General features: G+C 40.1%; 1 protein-coding gene across 6 annotated transcripts in view; it reads right to left on the reverse strand.

Annotated features, from left to right (window-relative positions):
• The window catches only part of RECK (reversion inducing cysteine rich protein with kazal motifs), a 138,185-nt gene that overhangs the window by 80,660 nt on the left and 36,895 nt on the right, over positions 1 to 20,630 (reverse strand). For 2 of the 6 annotated variants that reach the window (XM_067569866.1, XM_067569868.1), the window contains exons 1-2: positions 2,136 to 2,889; positions 1,611 to 1,655 (exon numbers count right to left, since the gene is read on the reverse strand). Coding sequence is in view for 1 of the 6 variants with exons in the window: in XM_067569862.1 (XP_067425963.1) it covers positions 5,122 to 5,169; positions 16,004 to 16,089 (134 nt within the window). In the remaining 5 variants the exon portion in view is untranslated. Of the gene's footprint in view, positions 1 to 1,610; positions 1,656 to 2,135; positions 2,890 to 4,014; positions 4,630 to 5,121; positions 5,170 to 16,003; positions 16,090 to 20,630 lie in introns of those variants that run through there. The other 4 variants (XM_067569865.1, XM_067569864.1, XM_067569862.1 and 1 more) reach the window with 4 other exon arrangements.

Raw genomic sequence — 20,630 nt, forward strand, 5'->3', positions numbered from 1 at the left:
TTCAGAAAAGCTCTCAAATCCAAACCATCTGAAATGGGAGTAAGATCCTCCCTATAGAAGAAGAATGAAGTGCAGTAACAGGGAAATCAGATTATTTGGAGCCAGAAGAGATACATCACTATCTCTTAAGAAGTAGAGCACTGAAGGCTGCTGCTGGAACCAAAGAAATAACTGTGCCAATATTAGGGTCCAGTCAAAACTAGGAAGGCCAACATAACGGCAACTGTTTGATCCTAACAGCACAGGATTAGGGAGTCGCCCTCAGCTGCAGCCTTCAGATCCAATGATATACCTGCACCTATGGGATTCTTAGATGTAAGTCCCAGTGAGGTGTCCAAGAGAAATGGTTTGATTGATATCTCCATTCTTAAAACTTCTAACAGAGTTCTTGATGTCCCAGTATGCAAGAAGCAAACTTGTGGACCAAGCCCTAGAATACAGAACAACTTAAGTTAAAAGAGCCCTCAGATCTGGCAGATTTCTTGGGGCACATCAAATTGACCAAGACTTGAATCCAAAAGATGGGTTCACTATATTAGCCATGCTTTAGGCACCACCTCTATGAGAAAAAACCTAAGCCAACACTCCTTTTTCACATTTGGTCTAAGGAGTAAAACTGGTAGAAACCAACCATTACACTTCAGTGAATGCCCCTTGCTTTAAGCAACAAGTGTGCTGGTCTGTAAATGGGTATTTTTATATTGCAGGAAGGCCATCACTTGAAACTACACTTCTTTTGAGGCTTGACCATGTCGGCCCTTTGAGATAAGAATGAGTTTTCCACGGTCAGGACCCAGACTCAATTTATTCATATACTAAAGCTAACAGAACTAGCCATGACTTGAAGCCAGAACCACAAGCAATCAAACTGACAAACAAATTGACTGTTTATTGTCCCCGGTAACTCAGCCCCAGTATGGAGATAAGGATGATACCAGTACCAAATGGCACCTTGGAACGGTACAAGCTGATGTTAATTCTAACAAACACATTTTTTGCTCAAAAATCCTAGGTCTAATAAGTACACTACTCTAACAAGTAAAACTAACAGGGAAAACAAGAAAATTTGAGCCAACATTCTGTTGAGCGTGATGATGTTTACAAAATCTGTGGTGGTGAAAGAGAAACTGAGGACATTTGGGGTCATAGTGACATATGTGCCCTTACATTGAACATTTGGATACAGGGGATGGCATGTGCATAGCCCCAGTGAACACTGCTTTTAGATGATTCCATGCTCACAGTAGAGAGGACATGAACATCTTAAGAGTGGGAGCATGCAGAGGTGATCAGATGAGAATCAAAAGTTTCAGGCTGCATTCTTCACAGCAAGTTATTAGCAATATTCACTGATTTCTCGGTCATTGACTAAAGCAGGATCCCATGACCCTATGATCTAGAACAAAAAATACCTGTACAATAACTGATGCTGAAATTCATTGAGTGTAAAAAGGAATGTTTGAGACATGATATTTTTCCCCATACAGAGCATAGCATTTGAAGCACATGCTCTTGCACGTCTTTTTAAAAGTTTTAATTAATGTAGGAAACATGAAAAAGCTAGACAAAATGAAGTAAAATGTTGCAAAATTTAAAGTAAATAAAAATACCTTTTAACTGTCCCAGGAGCACCAGGAGGAGTGCCCAATATTGTTCTGTGCAAAAAATAATTTTTACAGTGAATGTGAGGAACAGATACTAAAAACTAAGTTTTCCTTACATTTATCCAAGATGGCTGCTGCTGTTGCTACCTGAGTTATACTATTATTGGCAGATGTCTATAAGACTCAGTGAACTAAATTAAGAGAAACTTCAGCCAAGTGTTATTAAAAGTGCACTGCATTTAGCAGGAAAAATACCAAACAACTGGAGTTCTTCATGTGTAGGAAAAAGTACAGTCTGCAGTGTGTAGGATTGACATTTGTAGTGTATATAGAAAGGTACAGTACTTCTCCTTCAACACAAAAGTGACCTCAAGTAGGCAATTATGCCCTCCCAGCCTATTATTTCAGGCTTTATATCCTATTTTGTCATATTCTCAACACAGTAAACCTCAACTCTACACACATCTTAATAATAAAAATCCACATGCAGTTCCCCCTTTTTGCCCCCCCTCTTACTTGTCTTTTACCTACCTTTTGGGAAGGAGATGAACAGGATAGTAGAGAGCTGGAAGAAGTGAAGGAGGAAAAAGAAGAGATATACATAGGTTGAAAGAGGACGAAAGGAAGACAAGAAAAAAGGAGCTGAAAAGGAGCGGAGAGAAAAAGGACAAAAAAGAGTTGAAAAAAATACCCTAATGAATGAAAGTGTACTTCAGCCGCAATTTATAAATACCTGGATAGCATTATTAAAGTTTTTTAAATGTATTGATATAATGTTACTTGAATACAATAATAAATATTTAGTAGTTAAAGAATAAGTGCTTTACATTTTCAGTGCAGTCAACAAACATTGTTTATAAACTCACAATTAAATAATTCACAAATGGGATTCAAATATACCAAACAAGATTTACATAGGATTCACGTACATTTAAACTGATACTGATCCAGCAATATTTACTGAGGGAAAAGCATCTTCAATAAGCACTGTGAAAACTGTTACTTTGGTGACCAAGTGAATTGACTGTGACACCAACTTGTAGAAAACGGCCTCTCTGGCAAACTCATTTCATGTGTCCCCCTACTATTTCTTCCCTAAACACTATGCTCCATGCTTGTGGTCTTACCTCATTCTTCACACTTATTGGACTGGTGGGAGACTGAAAGGAAACTCTGATGCAGTTGTTTTGTAAACCACAGCCTCTGCTAATTGCTAAAGACACTAGTGCAGCTCATCTGATTGTATCTAAGAGTACCATGTGAAAGTTCTTGGGCAGATCCATATATACCGATATTATGTAATAACAAGCTATGAAAATTTGAAAAGAGGGCATTAATGGCATTCTAGGCTCTTTTATTTAAGTTACCTGGGTTTTTTAAATTTATACTTAAGTACATAACACTCGTGTGTGTGTGTGTATATATATATATATATATATATATATATATATATATATATATATATAACACCACAAGAAAGGCAGCTGAGAGCAGGAGCAATGAAATGGAAAGTCAATGTTAGAAAATATATTAGAAATTAATTCTAACTTGTCTTTGCTTTAAAGTATTATCAATACATCACATGTATAAAACAGACTCAGAGATGTACTGATACATGCCAAGTCACATACATTCATCATGTGTCATGTGGATTCTATTCCAGATCACACAATGATTTCAGTTTTGACCAGCCACTCTTTTCTCAACTATTCTGTTGCTCTTCCATCTGATTTCATATACAAAACCAATGAGAAGAAATGCCTAAAAATTATAGGAGACAGTGCACCTACTTCCAGAAGATCAAATAGCTTATGGAACATCTCACCCCTACCTTATGCAAAGCCTCCTTGTGTTTTGAACAACCAAGGAAAGAATTTTCACAATATAAAAAAAAAAATTTAAAAAAATCTTACCCATTGGTACCAGTAGGTCTGAAGTTAGATATAAATTAATCATTACAGGTTGTCCAACAAAAGGTGACAAAATCAGTAATTACAGAAGATCCATCGTGCCAGATTCTTCATTTCAATCCATAATACATTATCACTAGTCCATTATTTCTACTACCTATTATTTAATTTAGGCATTTGCTCTTGCTAATTTAATTTGCTCTTTTTCCACCCTGTCCAATAACAGGAAAACTTTAATTGATCTCCCCTTTTAGCATTTAAGAACTTGTCCTCTCTCTCCTCTTTATTTATATGTTGTGCAGTTAGAATTTGTGCAGATAGTCAAAAATATATTGTCTGTCCAACTGAAGAGAGATCAGTCTAGGATAAAAATGGAGGAACCATTTTGTATAATTCTAGCCAAAACAGAGAAAAGAAGAAGAAATGGGCAAAATTAACACTCTCAGTAACAAGAAGGGGGTTCTGTCACCATTTTGTTGTCATTTTTAAATCTCTCTTACCTTTTCTCTCCCGTTCTCCATCAACACATATTGGCCAATCTCCTACAGCAATGCAGAAATCCAGAAAAGAGAAGGAAACACACCAGCATAATAGAGGAAAAGGTTGCAAACGTGGAGAGCACAGTATAAAACAGCAGAAGAGGAGAAAGAGATACTTAAAATAAAGGTTCTTGGGCAAGAGAATTCAAACTATGATAATCCATGCAGTAAAGAACTGGAGAAAAAGATTTTTTTCCTAACATTTCTTTGATAAAAGAAATGAAGCAAAGTTGTATTTAATTTAAATAAGGTATTCTGGAGAATGGGCAAAGCATTACATTTATTCACCAATCAAAAAAACAAAGAAAAGAGAATTGTAAAAGATTCTGCACTGTTGATTGTGAAAGGTTACTATATGAACCTCATTTATGTAGGACTGCATAATTTGGGTGGATGGGGGGGAAAGAAGACAGATTTTAATTTGGAAACCAGAGTGAAAGGAAAGAAATATAATCCTAGCATGATCACTTTTCTTCCAAACAATAGAGGTAAGTAGTAGCTGTCTCAAATTTTCATTTGTTGAAAAGAACAAATACTGAAGACAAATTCTGAATGTATCAACACTTCTTACCTTAAGGACAGAACATTAAAAAAGCTTTAAGATGACAGCTGATGTTTACAGTGGCATTGTAGTTACTTAAATAACTGAAAAACTTCCTATTATATATCATACCTCTATAAAGGGTATATTTTGCTATAATCACTATTTTAAAATAAAAGCCTATATTTTGAAGTTAAAATATTTCTTATAAAAGAAATGCTTTTTAATTTTAACAGAAAGTTCATATGCAATTAGAATTATAGAACAACTTTAGACCTTTATCTATGCTAAGAAAAGTGTTTTCTTTTGACCTATAAATATTAATCATGCATTTTTACAAATTTGTGCAATAACTTTGTGGTGTTTGTAAAAATACAAATACAACAGAGACATTTTATTTTGAGTGGTAAACAGTACGTTTAGGAATAAATGTGAAGACAGGTTCTTATAGAACAGACATGCTGTATACAATATACAAAGTATAATCAGACAGAACACTTTAACTTTGTAATTTAAAATATGTTTACCTCATATTCTTTTCTGCAAACTTTCAAAATGTCATTTTTTGAAGAAGCCTGAAAGATAATTAGATTCCTGCATTAATGTATAGCACAAACTAATCAATAATGAAACCATGTAGCAAAGAAAAAATATAATATAATTATATTTAGATAAGCTATAAACTTCATCCATTTGCATAGTTTCTTCTAGAGAAACAGAATTAAAGTTTTTTATGGTTCTGGGACAACATGATGGGCACATTTTGCATTTTATTCAAATCAAACCATGTATTTCTCCACTAAGCTGGTTAGAAAAACAAAAACACCATAGGAAGCATCAGAATTTGTGTTTATGTTAAAAGTGGTTTTCCCCATTAGTTCTTAAAAAAATAAGCCACAATTTTTAGCAATGGGAAAAGCCCATCCAGACCAACATGTCTGCACTAAAAAACAAATTCTTAATGCCACTTTCTTCTTTCCCCACCAATCACACTGCTAAACCCCTTTTCCTACAAAAGACTCTTGCTATCACTGATAATTAAAATGTAATCTCTTGAAGGTAATCTTTATTCTGTATCAGTAATGATAAAAATTTCAAGTATGTTTACAATCTTTGCTTCAATTGCTTTCCCCAGTAATTTAAAACAAAGGAAGAACTTGGGCATTTCTTTGTGATAATGCTCTTGGAAATATAGTATGAAAAGTACTGTGAAATGAGAACCTAATACACTTATTTTGCTATTAGTCCTTGTGATGACAGTATTTGTACTACTATTGACCTGATCTGATTTTCACTTAAGAGACAGAAAATCCTGTAGGAGTCAATGGGAGCTGTGCTCTCTTGCACAAAGGCTGAGCTTGGTCTTGTGCCAGCTCATGGAATTTTCTGAATTTAAAAGCAAGCAGTATTGGAGTAAAAACCAAATATTTTCTCAAAATGCTTGACAGTTTGATAAAATATGAGGACAACAATTTAAATGCATATTCTGGAAAATGCATCTCTCAAACAAATAAATTGAAAAGTTGGCTATAGGAAAGAATATAGATTAGATACTATGACAGCACAACACAGACAGTAAGCAACGGTGTTTACCACACAGAGAAAAAAGCAGCAATCAAAGAAGCAAAACACCCACCATGGCACCTAAAAATCCCAAAGTTTGTGAAAACGAAGCATAAGCCACAATCCCTTTTCAGCTTGTCACTACTTTCTATTTAGAGAGATGTTTCCTTCACTTCTGAAAACAGAAGGAAATGTAAGAAACCAAAAATTGAGACTGACCAAAAATAGAATTTAAAAAAAAATGATATTTTTTTGTGGACTTTTGCTTTTGTGTTTTATTTAAAAGGATGCGTCTGGGAGTAATCAAGTCTTTCACAAAAGACGACCAATGACTATGCACTCTGGACTTTGCAGATGTTTATATAGATCTTAGCGCCATTTTTCCTATTAAAAATCTGAGAAGCATTCTGTGACTAAATTCATGTATTGCTTCTAGGGTTGTCATTGGCACATTTAGAAATGGCAACTTCAGATCACAGGCTCATCAATATCTTGGAAGGGATCCAAAGAACAGTTTATGCTGTCAGTGGGATGCTGACATCTTTAAGATTCGAACTACACATAGCAGGACTCAGAAACAGCCAATTTGTGCCAAAATGCTGTGCCTACACCTCTCCGAATCTACTATGTTGTTCTCCAGAATTTCAGCATTCATTAAAAAAAAAAAAGCAAGAAATCAAACACAGATGTCTATCTCAGTCTGCAGCGAGCCTGAAACTATAGTTCTTAGAAGTGTGAACTCATTTTATTAAGATATTAACTAACCTGTCCAATGATGACAGCCATTATGACATTTAAATTATTTAATTCTTCATGTAAGAAAGGAGGGAGCAACACTGATCTACACAATTTATTGTGAGCCACTTTTTATGTTACAATACAAGTTAGTGGCTTTTGGGAGAGTCCAACACGTTTTTCCTTCTCCAGTCAAGAAGAAGCCAAGCCCAAAGAGCCTAGCAGAGCCCACTGGCAACTCCACTGCAAAGGAAGCAAACTCAAGCAGTCTAACAGAGCTCAGGGATCAAACGTGATTTACAGTGAATGGCATCTGACTTTGGTAACTCATACATGGAGCTTAATCTGTGGGTGGAGATTGGAAGCATCTAATTACCTTCCACCCTCCCCAATCTGTCTCGTGATCCAAATAACAGCTTGTCCCTACAAACATGTTGGCATACACAGGATCATTTCTAGACATGGGTCAACTAATGTACTTTCTGCTCCAGGAAAGAAGCTGGATACAATGGGTCTGGAAGAGAAAATCTGCCAGAGCTACTAGGTATAAGTAAAGACAATGCTACAGATACCAGACATGATGGCAGCAATAGTAGAAAAAATTATCAGAATTTACTTCAAAATGTCCTTTCTTCAGTAATTTAGTCCACAAATTGGTTACTTTAGCCAGATTGTAGCTTTGGGGCAGAACAAGGCCCATCACTTACTGACCAAAGGGAAATGCCCCTACCCCTGAAGTTCCCACCAGCTGAGATATCTTTTACATCCAGGATAATTCTAATTTAGCAAATGATGTAGAAATTGTACTAACTATACTATGGAAAACTTAATAGATTCTCCTAATGCAGAGAATGGCGATAATTTCCCCATAAGAAATAAACTACTGACTGTTTCAGAAAAGAAAGTGAAGGGAACGTTACTCACTCCATGCAGTAACTGTTGTTCTTCAAGGTGTGTCCCCCTTCAGGTACATATGCACTTCTGAAGCCCATGATCAGAGATTTCTAGCTAGCAGTGCCCATTCACCCCACGCATACCCTCTGCCACCTTGTGGCAGACAGAGAGGTTATATAGAGGTGTGTGAGCAAACCCACTCTCAGTTCCTTCTCTACTCAGTCATCCTTTAAGGAACATCCAGAGCAGAGGGGAAGGAAGGCAGGTAATAGAGCACCTATAGGGACAAACATCCCAAAGGACTGCACAGTGTGACATTTTCTTCTTCTTTCAGTAGCGTCCCTATGGGTGCTCCACTTTAGGTGACTTCCGAGCAGTATCTGCAGAATGAGGAAGTGGCTTCAGAACAGGATCCAGAACTGAAGATAGTACCGCAGAGCCAAGTGACACATCAGATCTGATGGCATGCTCTGAAAACTTATGAATCGAAGACCAAGTAGCAGCTCTATATAATTCAGAAGCTAGAATATTCTTTAAAATGCAGTAGATGTCACTTTTGATCTGGTTGAATGTGATTTCACCTAATGGGAGTTGGGAGAGGGTGCTGAGCATCTGAAGATTCACAGCAAGTGTAGGTATAACTTGATATCCATTTTGAAAGACTTTGGGTAGAAAACGGGGGCCATGTTAGACCTATCCGCAAAAGATATGAAGAGTATAGTCAATCTAAACTGCTTAGTTCTATCCAAATAGAAGACTAAAGCCCTTTTAACATCCAGGGTATGGAAGCTGAGAACTGTGAGGTTTCAGAAAATAAATCAGTAGATGGACAGGCTGGTTAAGATAGAAATTTAACATAACCTTGGGTAGGAATATGAGATGTGGACTCAAAGAAACCTTACCTTGAAAGAACATGGTTGTGGGGGGAGGGGTGGATCTGCCATCAAGGCTCCAATTTCCCCAATCATATAGGTTGATGTGATGGCAACTAGGAAGGCCGTCTTCATAGATTAATGAAGAAGGGAGCAGGTAGCCATTGGTGCAAATGGAAGTCTTGTGAGGTGGTTAAGGACCAGACTGAGGTCCCAAGATGGAATGGGTTGTTTAACGTGGGAAAAGAAATTATTTAGACCCCAAATAAATCTAGATCATTCCAAGTGAGCAAAAATGGAGAATCCCTCAGTTGGGGGATGAAAGGCTGATATGGCAGCGTGGTGTACCTTGACTGAGCTGATGTATAACTAGATGTCTTCAGATCCAGCAAGTAATCAAGGATTAGGGAAAGGGGAACCAGCTCAGGCTGGAGGTAGTGACAACCACATCAGTGGGCAAATGGCTTCCATTTCTGCAGGTAAGTAGGGCAGATTGATGTTTTTGTACTGCATAACAACACCTGCTACACCTCCATAGAGCAGGAAATCTCTATTCCTGAGAACCATCCATGAGCCAGGCTCTGAGATGCAGAACCGACAGGTTGGGGTGAAAAACTTGGCCTGCATCCTGAGACAGAAGCTAAGGAATAGTTAGGTTTGGCAGTTGGACACAGAGCTGAAGCAGGTGAGGGTACGGAGCTTGTCTTGGTCAGGCAGGTACATAAGAATGGCCATACTGGGTCAGACCAATGGTCCATCTAGCCCAGTATCCTGTCTTCCAACAGTGGCCAATGCCAGGTGCTTTAGAGGGAATGAATAGAACAGGTGATCATCAAATGGTCCATCCCATCGGCCACTCTCAGACTCTGGCAAACAGCAATCTCTGCCAATACTGGCTAATAGCCATTGATGGACCTATCCTCCATGAACTTATCTAGTTCTTTTTTGAACTCCATTATAGTCTTGGCTTTCACAACATCCTCTGGCAAAGAGTTCCACGAGTTGAGTGTTGTATGAAAAAATATTTGCTTTTGTTCATTTTAAACCTGCTGCCTATTAATTGCATTTGGTGACTCCTAGTTCTTGTATTATAAGGAGTAAATAACACTTCCTTATTTACTTTCTCTACACCAGTCATGATTTTATAGACCTCAATCATATCCCCCCCAGTCATCTCTTTTCCAAGCTGAAAAATCCCAGTTTTATTAATCTCTCCTAATATGGAAGCTTTTCCATGTCCCAATCATTTTAGTTGCCTTTTTCTATATCTTATCCAATTCCAATATATCTTTTTTGAGATGGGACGACCAGATCTGCATGTAGTATTCAAAGATGTGGGCGTATCATGGATTTATAAAAAGGAAATATGATATTTTCTGTCTTATTATCTATCCCTTTCCTAATGATTCCCAACATTCTTTAGTTTTTTTGACTGAAGCTGCAGACTGAGTGGATGTTTTTGGAGAACTATCTACAGTGACTCCAAGATATCTTTCTTGAATGGTAACAGCTAATTTACATCCCATCATTTTATATGTATAGTTGGGATTATGTTTTCCAATGTGCATTACTTTGCATTTATCAACACTGAATTTCATCTACTCATCGTATGAAAATAACTCTGGCATTGTCCTGCCTGATCTTGTTTATCACCCTTCGGATCGGGACATCGGAGGAAAGGAATAGAACAGACTCCTCTGCCACAGTAGAAGGAAGGTGTCCCCCAGATAGTGTGACCCAGACCCCTTCTCCCCAAACAGAAGAGAAGACACTTCCTGTTCCCAGAGGTGGCAAAAAGGTCGATCTCTGGTCCTCCCCATCTCTGGAATGTCTTGGAGGACCTGAGTGTCCAGCTCTCATTTGTATTTGTGGGAGAAGTGTCTGCTATGCACATCAGCAGTGGTGTTCCATATGCCTGGAAGGTAGGCTGCTGAAATCTGGATGTGTTTGGTTATGCATCAGTTCCAGAGCTTCTTAGCTTCAGCACGCAAAGAGAGGGCTCTTGCTCCTCCTTGTTTCTTAACGTAAAACATGTCCATCATAACCCTCATCAGTTTGCCCCAGATGAAAAGCAGGAAATGGAGGTAAGTGTTCCTGACTGCCCTGAGCTCCAACAGATTGATGTTGAGACTGGTTTCATGGGTCATCCATCTGCCCTGAACTGTAAGGATACTGGAGGTGGGCTCCTCACCCTAACAGGAATGTATCAGTTGTTAGTCTGTACTCCTTGCACCAATACTAACGTGGGTTTCGTTCACTCAGATGTAGGCCCAACTCCAATAAGGGCCTTTTGAGTGAATGATAACCCTGCCTCAAAAGACCAGCCTTTGAGAAGCCAGTCATCAAAGTAAAGGAAGATGAGAATCGCTTCTTGCCGAACTTAAGATGCCACTACTGCTAGAACCTTCAAAAAACGCTCTTGGGGCTGAAGATAGACCAAAGGGAAGCATCTGGTAGTGGAAATGATCTTGGCCTACAGTGAATCATAGAGATTTCCTATGCAATGGGTGTCTGGCTATATGGAAATAGGCATCTTGTAGGTCAAGGGACGAAAACCAATCCCTTTCTCTAAAGCAGAAATTATAATAGCTAGAGTCACTATCCTGAACTTTTGAGGTTTCAAGAACTTGTTCAGCTGTCTTAGATCTAAGATCAGCCTGCAACTTCCATCCTTTTTTGGTAGTAGGAAGTATTTTGGGTAGAAACCTCTGCCCCTATAAGGGGCTGTCTCTATCACACCTATCTAGAGGAGAGAGTCTACTTCTTGTCTTAATAGAAGCCTGTGAGAGGGTTCCTTGAAAAGGGATGAGGAAAGGGGTTGGAAGTGAAGGAATGACAAAAACTGTATGGTGGAGCTCAATGTTTTGACCTCCAAGACCAATTGGTCTGTGGTGATCCACTCCCAAGCCTAATGGAAATAGACAAGGCGTTCCCCAAAGGAAGAGAAGTGGGCTAAAAGGTGCAATGGTAAAATCAGAGGAATGGAGGATTCGAACTTCAACCAACCCACCAAAAGTGCTGTTTAGATGACATCTGGGTCATGGAGGGAAGATGGGTGGTCCTCTTCCTTTGAAACCTGTGTCTCTTTCTGTGGGGTTCTGTTGGTCTTTGGTACCCCAAGAACTGAGGAGGGCATTCTGTGAGCTATAAAACACTTCTTGCTCATAGGTGTATAAATTCCCATGGAACATAGGGTAGCCTTGGAGTCCATAAGAGTGTACTGGGAGTCATTCATGCTCTCTGAGAAGTTTGTGACCATCAAAGTGGAGGTCCTCTACCACGTTTTGGGCCTCCCGCAGAAACTACAAAAGCTGGCGCCAGGACACCCTGTGCATAACTACTGCCATGGAGATGGACTTGATAGCAGCAGCCACCGCATCTAAGGACACTTGGAGAGCCATTCTGGCCAACAGCTTACCTTGTACAACGATAGATCAGATTTAGTCCCTGCAGTCAATGTTCAATAAAGGCTGTGAGCATGTTGTAATTAGTAAAGTTGTATTTGGCCATGACTGCCTGATAGTTCACAATCTTGAACAGCAAGCTTACAGATGACCAAGACTTTCATCCAGAGGTCCAATCGCTTCTCATCATTGTTATGAGGGTAGCTCTCCAAACGTGCTGCCTAGTCCACTCATGCACAGCATCCACTATGAGGGAGTTAGGTGAGGGATGGGAAAACAAAAAGTCAGAGTCCTTAAAGGGGCACATAATACTTCTTATCTACCCTTTTGAATGTTGGTAGAATAGTGGCTAGCATCTGCCATATAGTCTTAGCCGGATTCAGGAGAGCCTCATTAACAGGTAGCACCACTCTGCAAAGTGTTGCTGACACAAAATATCAAGCAGCCTGTGCTGCTGGCCTTTGACCTCCTCCAAAGGGATGCTCAGAGTGCCTTCTACCATTTTAATGAGGTCGTGGAATTGTCTGACATCATCGGCAATGGAAGGAAGGGGAGGCATGAGCACCTCATCTGATGACAACAATGACAACAAAATGGGAGTTTCAGAAGTGAATTCCTCATCTGCCCTAGCCTTCAAACGCCTCAGATTCCCAAAAGGAGATGTAGGAGAATCCCCTAACAGAAATCAAAAGAGACCAACTGGGAGTCATCCTCCTCTTCTTCCATGTCCTCTGATGAGGGGGGAAGGGCAGTCAATGAGGATGGAGGAGAGTCCTGTGTCACAAAGTGGCCATTTAGAGACTAAGGTCTTGGTACTGTGAGATGTTTGGTACCTGACAACAACAGGGATCTCAGTGTTGAATGAGCCAGAGATCACTTGACTATTGTAACTCCTGCAGTACCAGAAAAGATGCCAGTACTGACACCGTAGTCAAGGTCGCCATGGTTAGAGCCAACAGTGCTAGTAATGATGAGCACACGAAAGGCTTTGTCAGATGCTGATGTTTCCTCAGTATGAAGAATACCGCTTGTACAGGCACCCTGGCTGAGCTCCCTGCATCAGTACTGGGTTAAGGCACACAGCAGCACCAATGGCTGAGCTGAATGCTTCAGTGTTGATGGCAGGAATGAGCTCAATAGTACTGTGTGTTTCTCCTTTAGTGGAGGGTACAGTGCCCTATTGGAGCAGTGTTTCCTCTCATTGGAGGTCTGAGGCTTTGCAGGCCTGCTAGTACTAGAGAAAGAGTCCTTGGCCTCAATTGTACCCTCCAAGGACTTCAGTGCGGACCTGGTCGTTTTTGGAGCTGGCTTCTTAGTATTGAATCCATGTTCCTATTTTTGGGGGTCTTCCCAAAAGTGCTCTAAAGTCTTCCCTTTCTTAGGAGAAGCATGCACCGAGATTGATAGGGCACTGGATTTGTCTGGGGACAGATGTACAGGGGAGCAGGGTATGTCTCCTGACCTGGCTTAGAAGGTGGTTGCAGGGAATGTTCCATCACCAACAGCCTGAGCTTTATTTCCTTGTTCTTCCTAGCCTGGGACTTTAGGGCTAAACACAAGGAGCACTTTTGGGAGATATGGGACTCCCCCATGCAATGGACACACTTGAAGTGTCTGTCGCTCACCAGTATAGTCTCCCAGCAGGAGAGGAAGCATTTAAAGCCTGGCAAACCAGGCATACCTGCCAGGAGAAGACAAGTCTCCTCAGGGAAAAACAGTCCTTTCAGCTAAACTAACTATATTAACACTAACAACATCTCTAAACTAACTAAGTTTAATAGAAAAAAGTGAAGAGGAAGGCAGAGTATGCTCTAGGTGAACATGATAATGTTCCATCTCAGGCCAAGGCAGTAGAGAAGGAACTGAGGGTGGTTTGCCCACACATCCCTATTTAGCCTTGGTGTCTGCAACGAGGCACAGGGCACATGCGTGGGTCCAACAGGCACTGCTAGCTAAAAATCTCCTATCAAGCATTTAAGAAGTGCATGTGCAACTGAAGTGAAGTGTCCATAAAGACACTATCTGAAGAGGAAAATTGGATATTTTGGTGAGAAACTAGTTAAATCAATCAATTTAATCTTTCAGTATAGTTAATCTACTCAAGGAGGCAGAAATTAGTTACATCAGTTGAAATTTTGTCACTGCACCAGACAAATGAAATTCTTTTTTAAAGGTGTAATTGGATCTTTGATGACTACATCTGGTCAGGGAGTTAGTTCTGAGACTCACACAAAAGAGGATTATGGAACTCTCTAAGCACCATTGAGGGTATTAGTTTGATACTGACTCAAAAGAGAGAGTTTCTTTACTGAGTTACCAATACCCCAACAACAGTAAAGAGGTTTATCTAAAGAAAGTGTCAGGGTAGGACAGACCTGAAATAGAAAGGACAGTTAATCAGGACCACCAATATTCATTGACTGCCCTTTCTATATGACAATGCACCTCAACGGATCATTTCTCCCAAAAGCATGAATTTGTGCTTGCTTTAACTACATCTGAAAAAGAGTTATGCAGTCCCTGGTTTTATATTCCATAATATTTTAATGAGTTCTAACAATGCATATTTACTCTTTTCAATCCCTAGAGTAGACACATACCATATTTACTGCTTTGAAGTATTACATAAGTTGGTTCTGTTCTCCAAAATGTCAAATAGATGTGTAGCTATGGCCCTGCCCAAAGTTCACAAGAAGGAAGAATTGTCTCCAAGTGACTGCACATTTGGCTTTTGACCAGAAATCTCAAATGTGACTATCAATTCATTCAATGCTATTTTGGATTAACTTGACCAGAAGAACAAAGCTCTGGGGGGGGGCTTGGTGAATTCAAGTAAGACTGTTGCATTCCTTTGTCATACATAGTTTCCACCAGTCATTGGTTTTTGTCGTTTAAACTGGTTCAGCCCCTCATAGAGATAGCAAATTATTTATGGAGGATCTGGACAAAGCTTCCAGAATGATAGAATATAAGCATCATATTAACTAAGCATCATAGCACTCTCAGTATCATAAAGAACTTGTTTACACTACATATTTCAATCATCTGTGCTTCAGTCAGGTATGCTGAATCGCTTCAAGAACAAATGATACCATGCATCCACATTAGTCGTGGCTTTATCCATTTAAATTTTGCTCTGCAATCACATTTGCACCATCTTAAGCCAATTTAGCTCCAGCAGCCTGAAGGTTCCGGAACGACACCAGAAGCAAAAGATACAAGCTACACTTTATCATTGCCTTATCTGGTAAACCTCCTGTGTGTTCACCAACAGATTCCACTCTCTGCCCACACAGCCATGATCCCCCCATTCATGCCTCCCTACCCATACTCCCTCAAGTCAACCACCGCTCTGGAAATGCTTCCCCCAGGGTCTGCGAATAGTCCCCATTCCAGCTCTCGGCAACAGATCCACAGATCCAGTATTAATTAATTAACATTAAATAAACAAATACATTAACAAATACAAGATTATATAAATGTTTTTTCCCCTATTTTATTTTACTTATTTTACTAATATTTAGTTTTTTCTTCCTGCATTCCCCTTTTCCTCCAAAGTCACCATATTGTTAGCCTCAGCATTGGAGAGCTATAAATGTAAACTTTGGCCTGTTAATTTTCAAGAAGAAAACTAAAAATGGTTTAGGTCCTCCCTCCCCCAGCAAAATACCTGAAAGTTTTGTGGTGGTTCAATTTGGGCTCTAAAAAAAAAAAAAGGCAGAGCTTCAGTGAACCAAGAACATGATAGGTATACACAGGGATGATTTCTTGATCTATTTTATATTTCTAAAAGTAACTGCAGAATATTTCCCCCCAAATTAAATAAAGTGTAAAGATATATAGAGGTAATAAATGAATTTAACATGCTATAATACTGTTCACAAACTGCCATGTTCTATTATGTTTAATATTGATCATGGAAGAAAATGAGAAAACCTCACCTGCTTACATGCTTGTCGACATTCCACAACAATAGCTAGTTCACAGCAACCTAAGCCAACCCAACCATCAGACTTTTTCAAAACACCTTTAAAATAAAATGACAGCAAATATTATAGTAATACGGTGGCTATACCATCTTCCCCCTTCCTCCCCACCCACTGCCCCCCTGGTAAGGTCTCTTTTTAAAATTGTAAATCTTACTTTCATTTACAGCAAATAAAACTAATCTTTGACTTTGTCAACAGATGTCTTTGCATTGAGGCTGTGTTGATAAATTCTGACTCAAATTTATAGAAAGATAAAGAGCAAGTTGAGGACAGAGTCTTAATAATTGCCATACTTTGCACTTATAAAGCACCTTCTATACAAGGAGTGCAAAGTGTTTACAGTGTAATAAGCAGTGCCACACCCTTACGAGAAGTATTATTAGGATTTGACAAAAATACCCAACTAACTCTAGGACTAAGCCAAAGTAGCTAATAAGGAAAATAACTAAAAATAAACATTTCTCTTTTCTCTTAAGGCCATTCCCATTACCTGTTATGGGAATCAGATGTGTGCAATTTATTGTAAACTTTATTTAAAAGTATATATTTCAATCAATTATTTAAATTAAAAGGAATGTAACCTATCCTGTTTCTGAATGATGTATTGTATTACTTCCTCTATGGTGTAGTTGAAGGAAGTGTCTCTTTAATATTGCCTTTGGCTGCAAGGACTGCTTCACCTATAGCTTCTCTTAAGAACTTATTCTGACGAAGATGTCAAATGTTCAGCTTGGATGTTTGCCTTACACTTCCTGAAAGAGTTATCTTGCTACAGTACTGAAAGCCACAGGCCTACCTGCAATCTGAAGGCATCCCAAAATGTCACTGACACAAGATCGCTGCCAAGGAGATCTTTATATTCTGTTCATTTTACACCTTGGGTCTGATGGATTAAGTCTTCTTTAAGGGAGCTTTATCCAGGCTAGGATAGTCTGAGCAAAGCAGCTTGAAGCCACTGATAAGCTCAGAGCAATAGAAACTGCCTTCTAGTTGCATCATAAAGCAGACTTTATCCTATGGTCCATGGGTTGTGATGCAGTCAGATTCTGATTTAGACATTACATAGATTTTGTTTTGCTACCTTCAGAGTCTAGTATTTGTTTGCTCTCACTCTGACTTGACAGTGTTCTGCACAGTCAGATGGAGAGGGTTAAAAAGTTCTCTCTTGGAAGCAGAAGGAAAGTGGATTTTAGTTGTCTTGCTTTTTCCTTCGCCTTCCTCTGAGGCACCTAGAAAGTTCTCTATTAATATCTAAGACTGCCAACACTGATGTACTCAAGCACAAATCAGTCCAGGAGAAAGAACTTTACCTGGATCTCGTACTCTTCATCAGAATTGTTAACTGAAGGAAGAGAATTTGCCTTTACCATATTTTTTATTACATATACTTCGGTTCTTCTCTGTGAAGAGAGACTGATACCCTTTAGCAGCTTCCTCCTTACCTTAAATTTGACTGATTTGCTCTGGAATGAGGTGTTAGTGATAGGAGAATATATTCAGGTCTGTTTATTTTCCTGAGATAGAATTTTGGGTTTGCTTGCCCTCTTGAAAGCTGAGGTCTTTGAAATACATATGTAAACAAAGACATTGTGCGCTGCTTTTGCCTACTGTACAGCCAGCTGGTTTTTTCTAAAATGTTGCTAGGTATAGTGGGAGCGTGATACATAGACTCCTCTCCCAAGACAGATGCCAGAACAAGGTCAAGCAAACAGCTGGGAAAAGTAAAGAGGTGAGGAAGGAGTGTATGAGAAAGAAGCACTAAAGCCAGAGAAAAGGTAACCATGGCCCAGAATATAACCTCACTCCCTACCTCTCCCAAGGGTTACAAAAAAGGTGGTATCAAAGCCTCTAGACTCAAAACCCTTAAAAATGGAACATGACCATAAACTGTAAGGGGTGGTATCAGGGGCGGGCACTGCAGGATAATTAAACCTATCAAGGAGCAGAGGGAAGGAAGTTTTACTGGGGTTGGAGAACTGTGGTTTTATGCTTGCTTGTTAACCCCAATAAACATTGAATTGCCTGCATTTTGAACTTTGGCCTTCTGCTTTGTATCTGAGAAACAAGAACTGAAGAAGGGATGGGAAAGCCCTAACACGGAGGGCCATGGAGAGTTGGAGACTCATAGTTCCTGGCTTGAATCTTCCTCCTTTTTGCCTTCTTCATGGCTGCCCACTGGAACTGATCTTCAGTGTAGATGTATTTTGGCCTTCAATGAGGAAAGGAATCCCACTAAACTGAAATTGTTTGTTCACTTTAGGAGTGATATAAAAGTATGCCCTGGATGGAAGTATTAAGAGAGATACTCCCAGAGATAGTTCAGGCACCAAACCTTTGAAGGTCAATTGGTCAGGCTAGGCAACTTGGAAAATAATGACCCAATTCCACCTGGGTAGGCCTGGCTTGTGAATATAGTCCATGTTTCCTGCTTAAGGAGAGCAGGGATGTGATTGGAAAAGCCAAAAGAGAAAGCTGGAAGTGCAGTACTGACCAATAGGAGCCACTTCTGCAGATGAGGCTTCACAGAAGAGTGGTATCAGTAAAGAAAAGCACTTATCCCAAGCAGGAGGGGAACACTGGCAGCTAAGACAGACTCCCAAGGCTCAGGGGCAGTGGCATCTGATGTCGGGATTAGAGATGACAACATGGAAAGGGGGTGGCCCTACTGTTTTCCTGCTGCATAAGAGAGTTGAGGACCTCGCAGAGTTGGGACCCACCGAGCTGAGGGAGTCACCTGGGTTATTATACCTTCCCAAATGACCACGCAATCATCTTTTCTCCTTCACCTTCTTCTTTGTAGGCTGACCAAGATTCAGGGGAAGAAGAGGCTACAGCATACAGTGGAGCAAAACCAGGACTCAGAATAGGCTAAAACTTTCTGCAATATCAAAATGAGTTAGGCCTCTCTGAAAGAGAAACAGGCACAAAAATTTGGAGCCAAATATCAAATTCAGAGGGATTTTTTTCCTTACCCTCTGTATTTAGGAAAGCATGTGGTCTAAAATCCCATTAGGGCTACCAAGCAGCAAATTGAGATGAAGAAGTTTCCTGAATGGAAAGCCTAGGCCCCATCCAGTGTCTGAGAAATCTGATCCTACCTATTCAACTGCAGTGCAGAGGAAAATCCTCTACAGAAATGGTGACTGTATGAGGGAATAAAACGAGAGAGCTTTTTCTACCCAGAGAAAAATCACACAGCTTCTCTAATGTGAGGAGCATATTGGAGGCCCATTCGGTCAACAGAATGGACAGAACAAAAAGCTAGATAAAATTATTTTTTGGTTAAGATGGAACCAAGGCATAGCTTTCAAGAAAATAAAAAGCAGAGTGGGAGGAGATTATTGTAGCCACCTCATTAAACTTTCATTCAGGAAACTAAGGCAAGTAGTAAAAGAACTTTAAAGATTAACAGTTTCAGGGAACTGGAGGTAACAGGCTCAAAGGGAGACTGGCAAAGGAACCACAAACCGGCAAAGGGTCCATGAGGAAAAATTATGACTAACCTGAGACCTGACAAGACCAGATGAGTGGAGAATTTACCACTGAAAGGTACAGATCTTCTTTGACAAGTTTTATTTGAAGAAAGTTGAGAATATAAATAATGAGATTAGGGATGTAAAATATCAAACGGTTAACCGATTAACTAGTAAGTATTAGTCTAATTGTTTACAAATTGCGTTAACTGTTTAACCGTTCGCTGCATGGGGGCACTGTGCATATGGGGGGTGAGTGAGGACAGGGTGTTGCAGGGAGGGACAACGGGGGGGCTGGGACACAGGCTTGCACATGCGCAGGGGAGAGCCCTGGAAGCTTAGAGGTTTGGCACTGGCACCAGCTAGAGCAGCAGTGAGCGGGGCGGCAGTGGCTGAGGTGCGCCGGGATGAAGGGTCTGGGGGGTTGCGTGGAGATGGGGGGGTATCTCCAGTTCTGGGGCAGGGCCAGGAACACAGAGGATGGCGGATGGGTTTGGGGGTGAGCAGGGGGCAGAGGTGTGTTATTGCTTCCTCCTGCAGGCTGGGGGGCAGTGGGCCCCGGGGGCGGCAGTGCCCCAGCTCTAGAGGGCCCTCTCTGGGGTGATCAGAGGGGCCAGGGCCCCATGCAGTGGCGGGGCAAAGGTACAGAGGCATGGCAGGATGCCCCCCAGAACACCATCCGTGACCCTCTAGTGATGTAAAGTATTATATCAGTTAAACGTTTAATCAATATAATTTTAATAGTTTAAACAGTTATTCTGTTAAACAATATTTTAATGATATATTTAATGATATTCTAAATGAGAGCAGGTTTTATGCTTTTTAGATTCCCCCTCCCCCCCATTTTGTAACAAATGACAGAAATGCCAACTATTGTAGACTGCAGAAGTGTGTCAGTTACTTTAGAAGCTTAAGAATTAACCTTATGCATTACTCTGTCAATGCCTGCATCTTAAGATAAGACTGAAAGACAAGCTCCACCTATCCTTACTGGGACAGGATATGTGGGAAAAATTAAAGTAATTATAGACCACGTTCCATACCTGTAACCCAGGCCCTCTCAGACCACAGGGCAGAAATTACTATGGTATTGATTTTGTCCATCC

The sequence above is a fragment of the Emydura macquarii genome, unplaced genomic scaffold (genome assembly GCF_026122565.2).
Source record: "Emydura macquarii macquarii isolate MOO-44397 ecotype Brisbane River unplaced genomic scaffold, CSIRO-AGI_Emac_v2 contig_2948, whole genome shotgun sequence".
NCBI classification, from domain to species: Eukaryota; Metazoa; Chordata; order Testudines; family Chelidae; genus Emydura; species Emydura macquarii.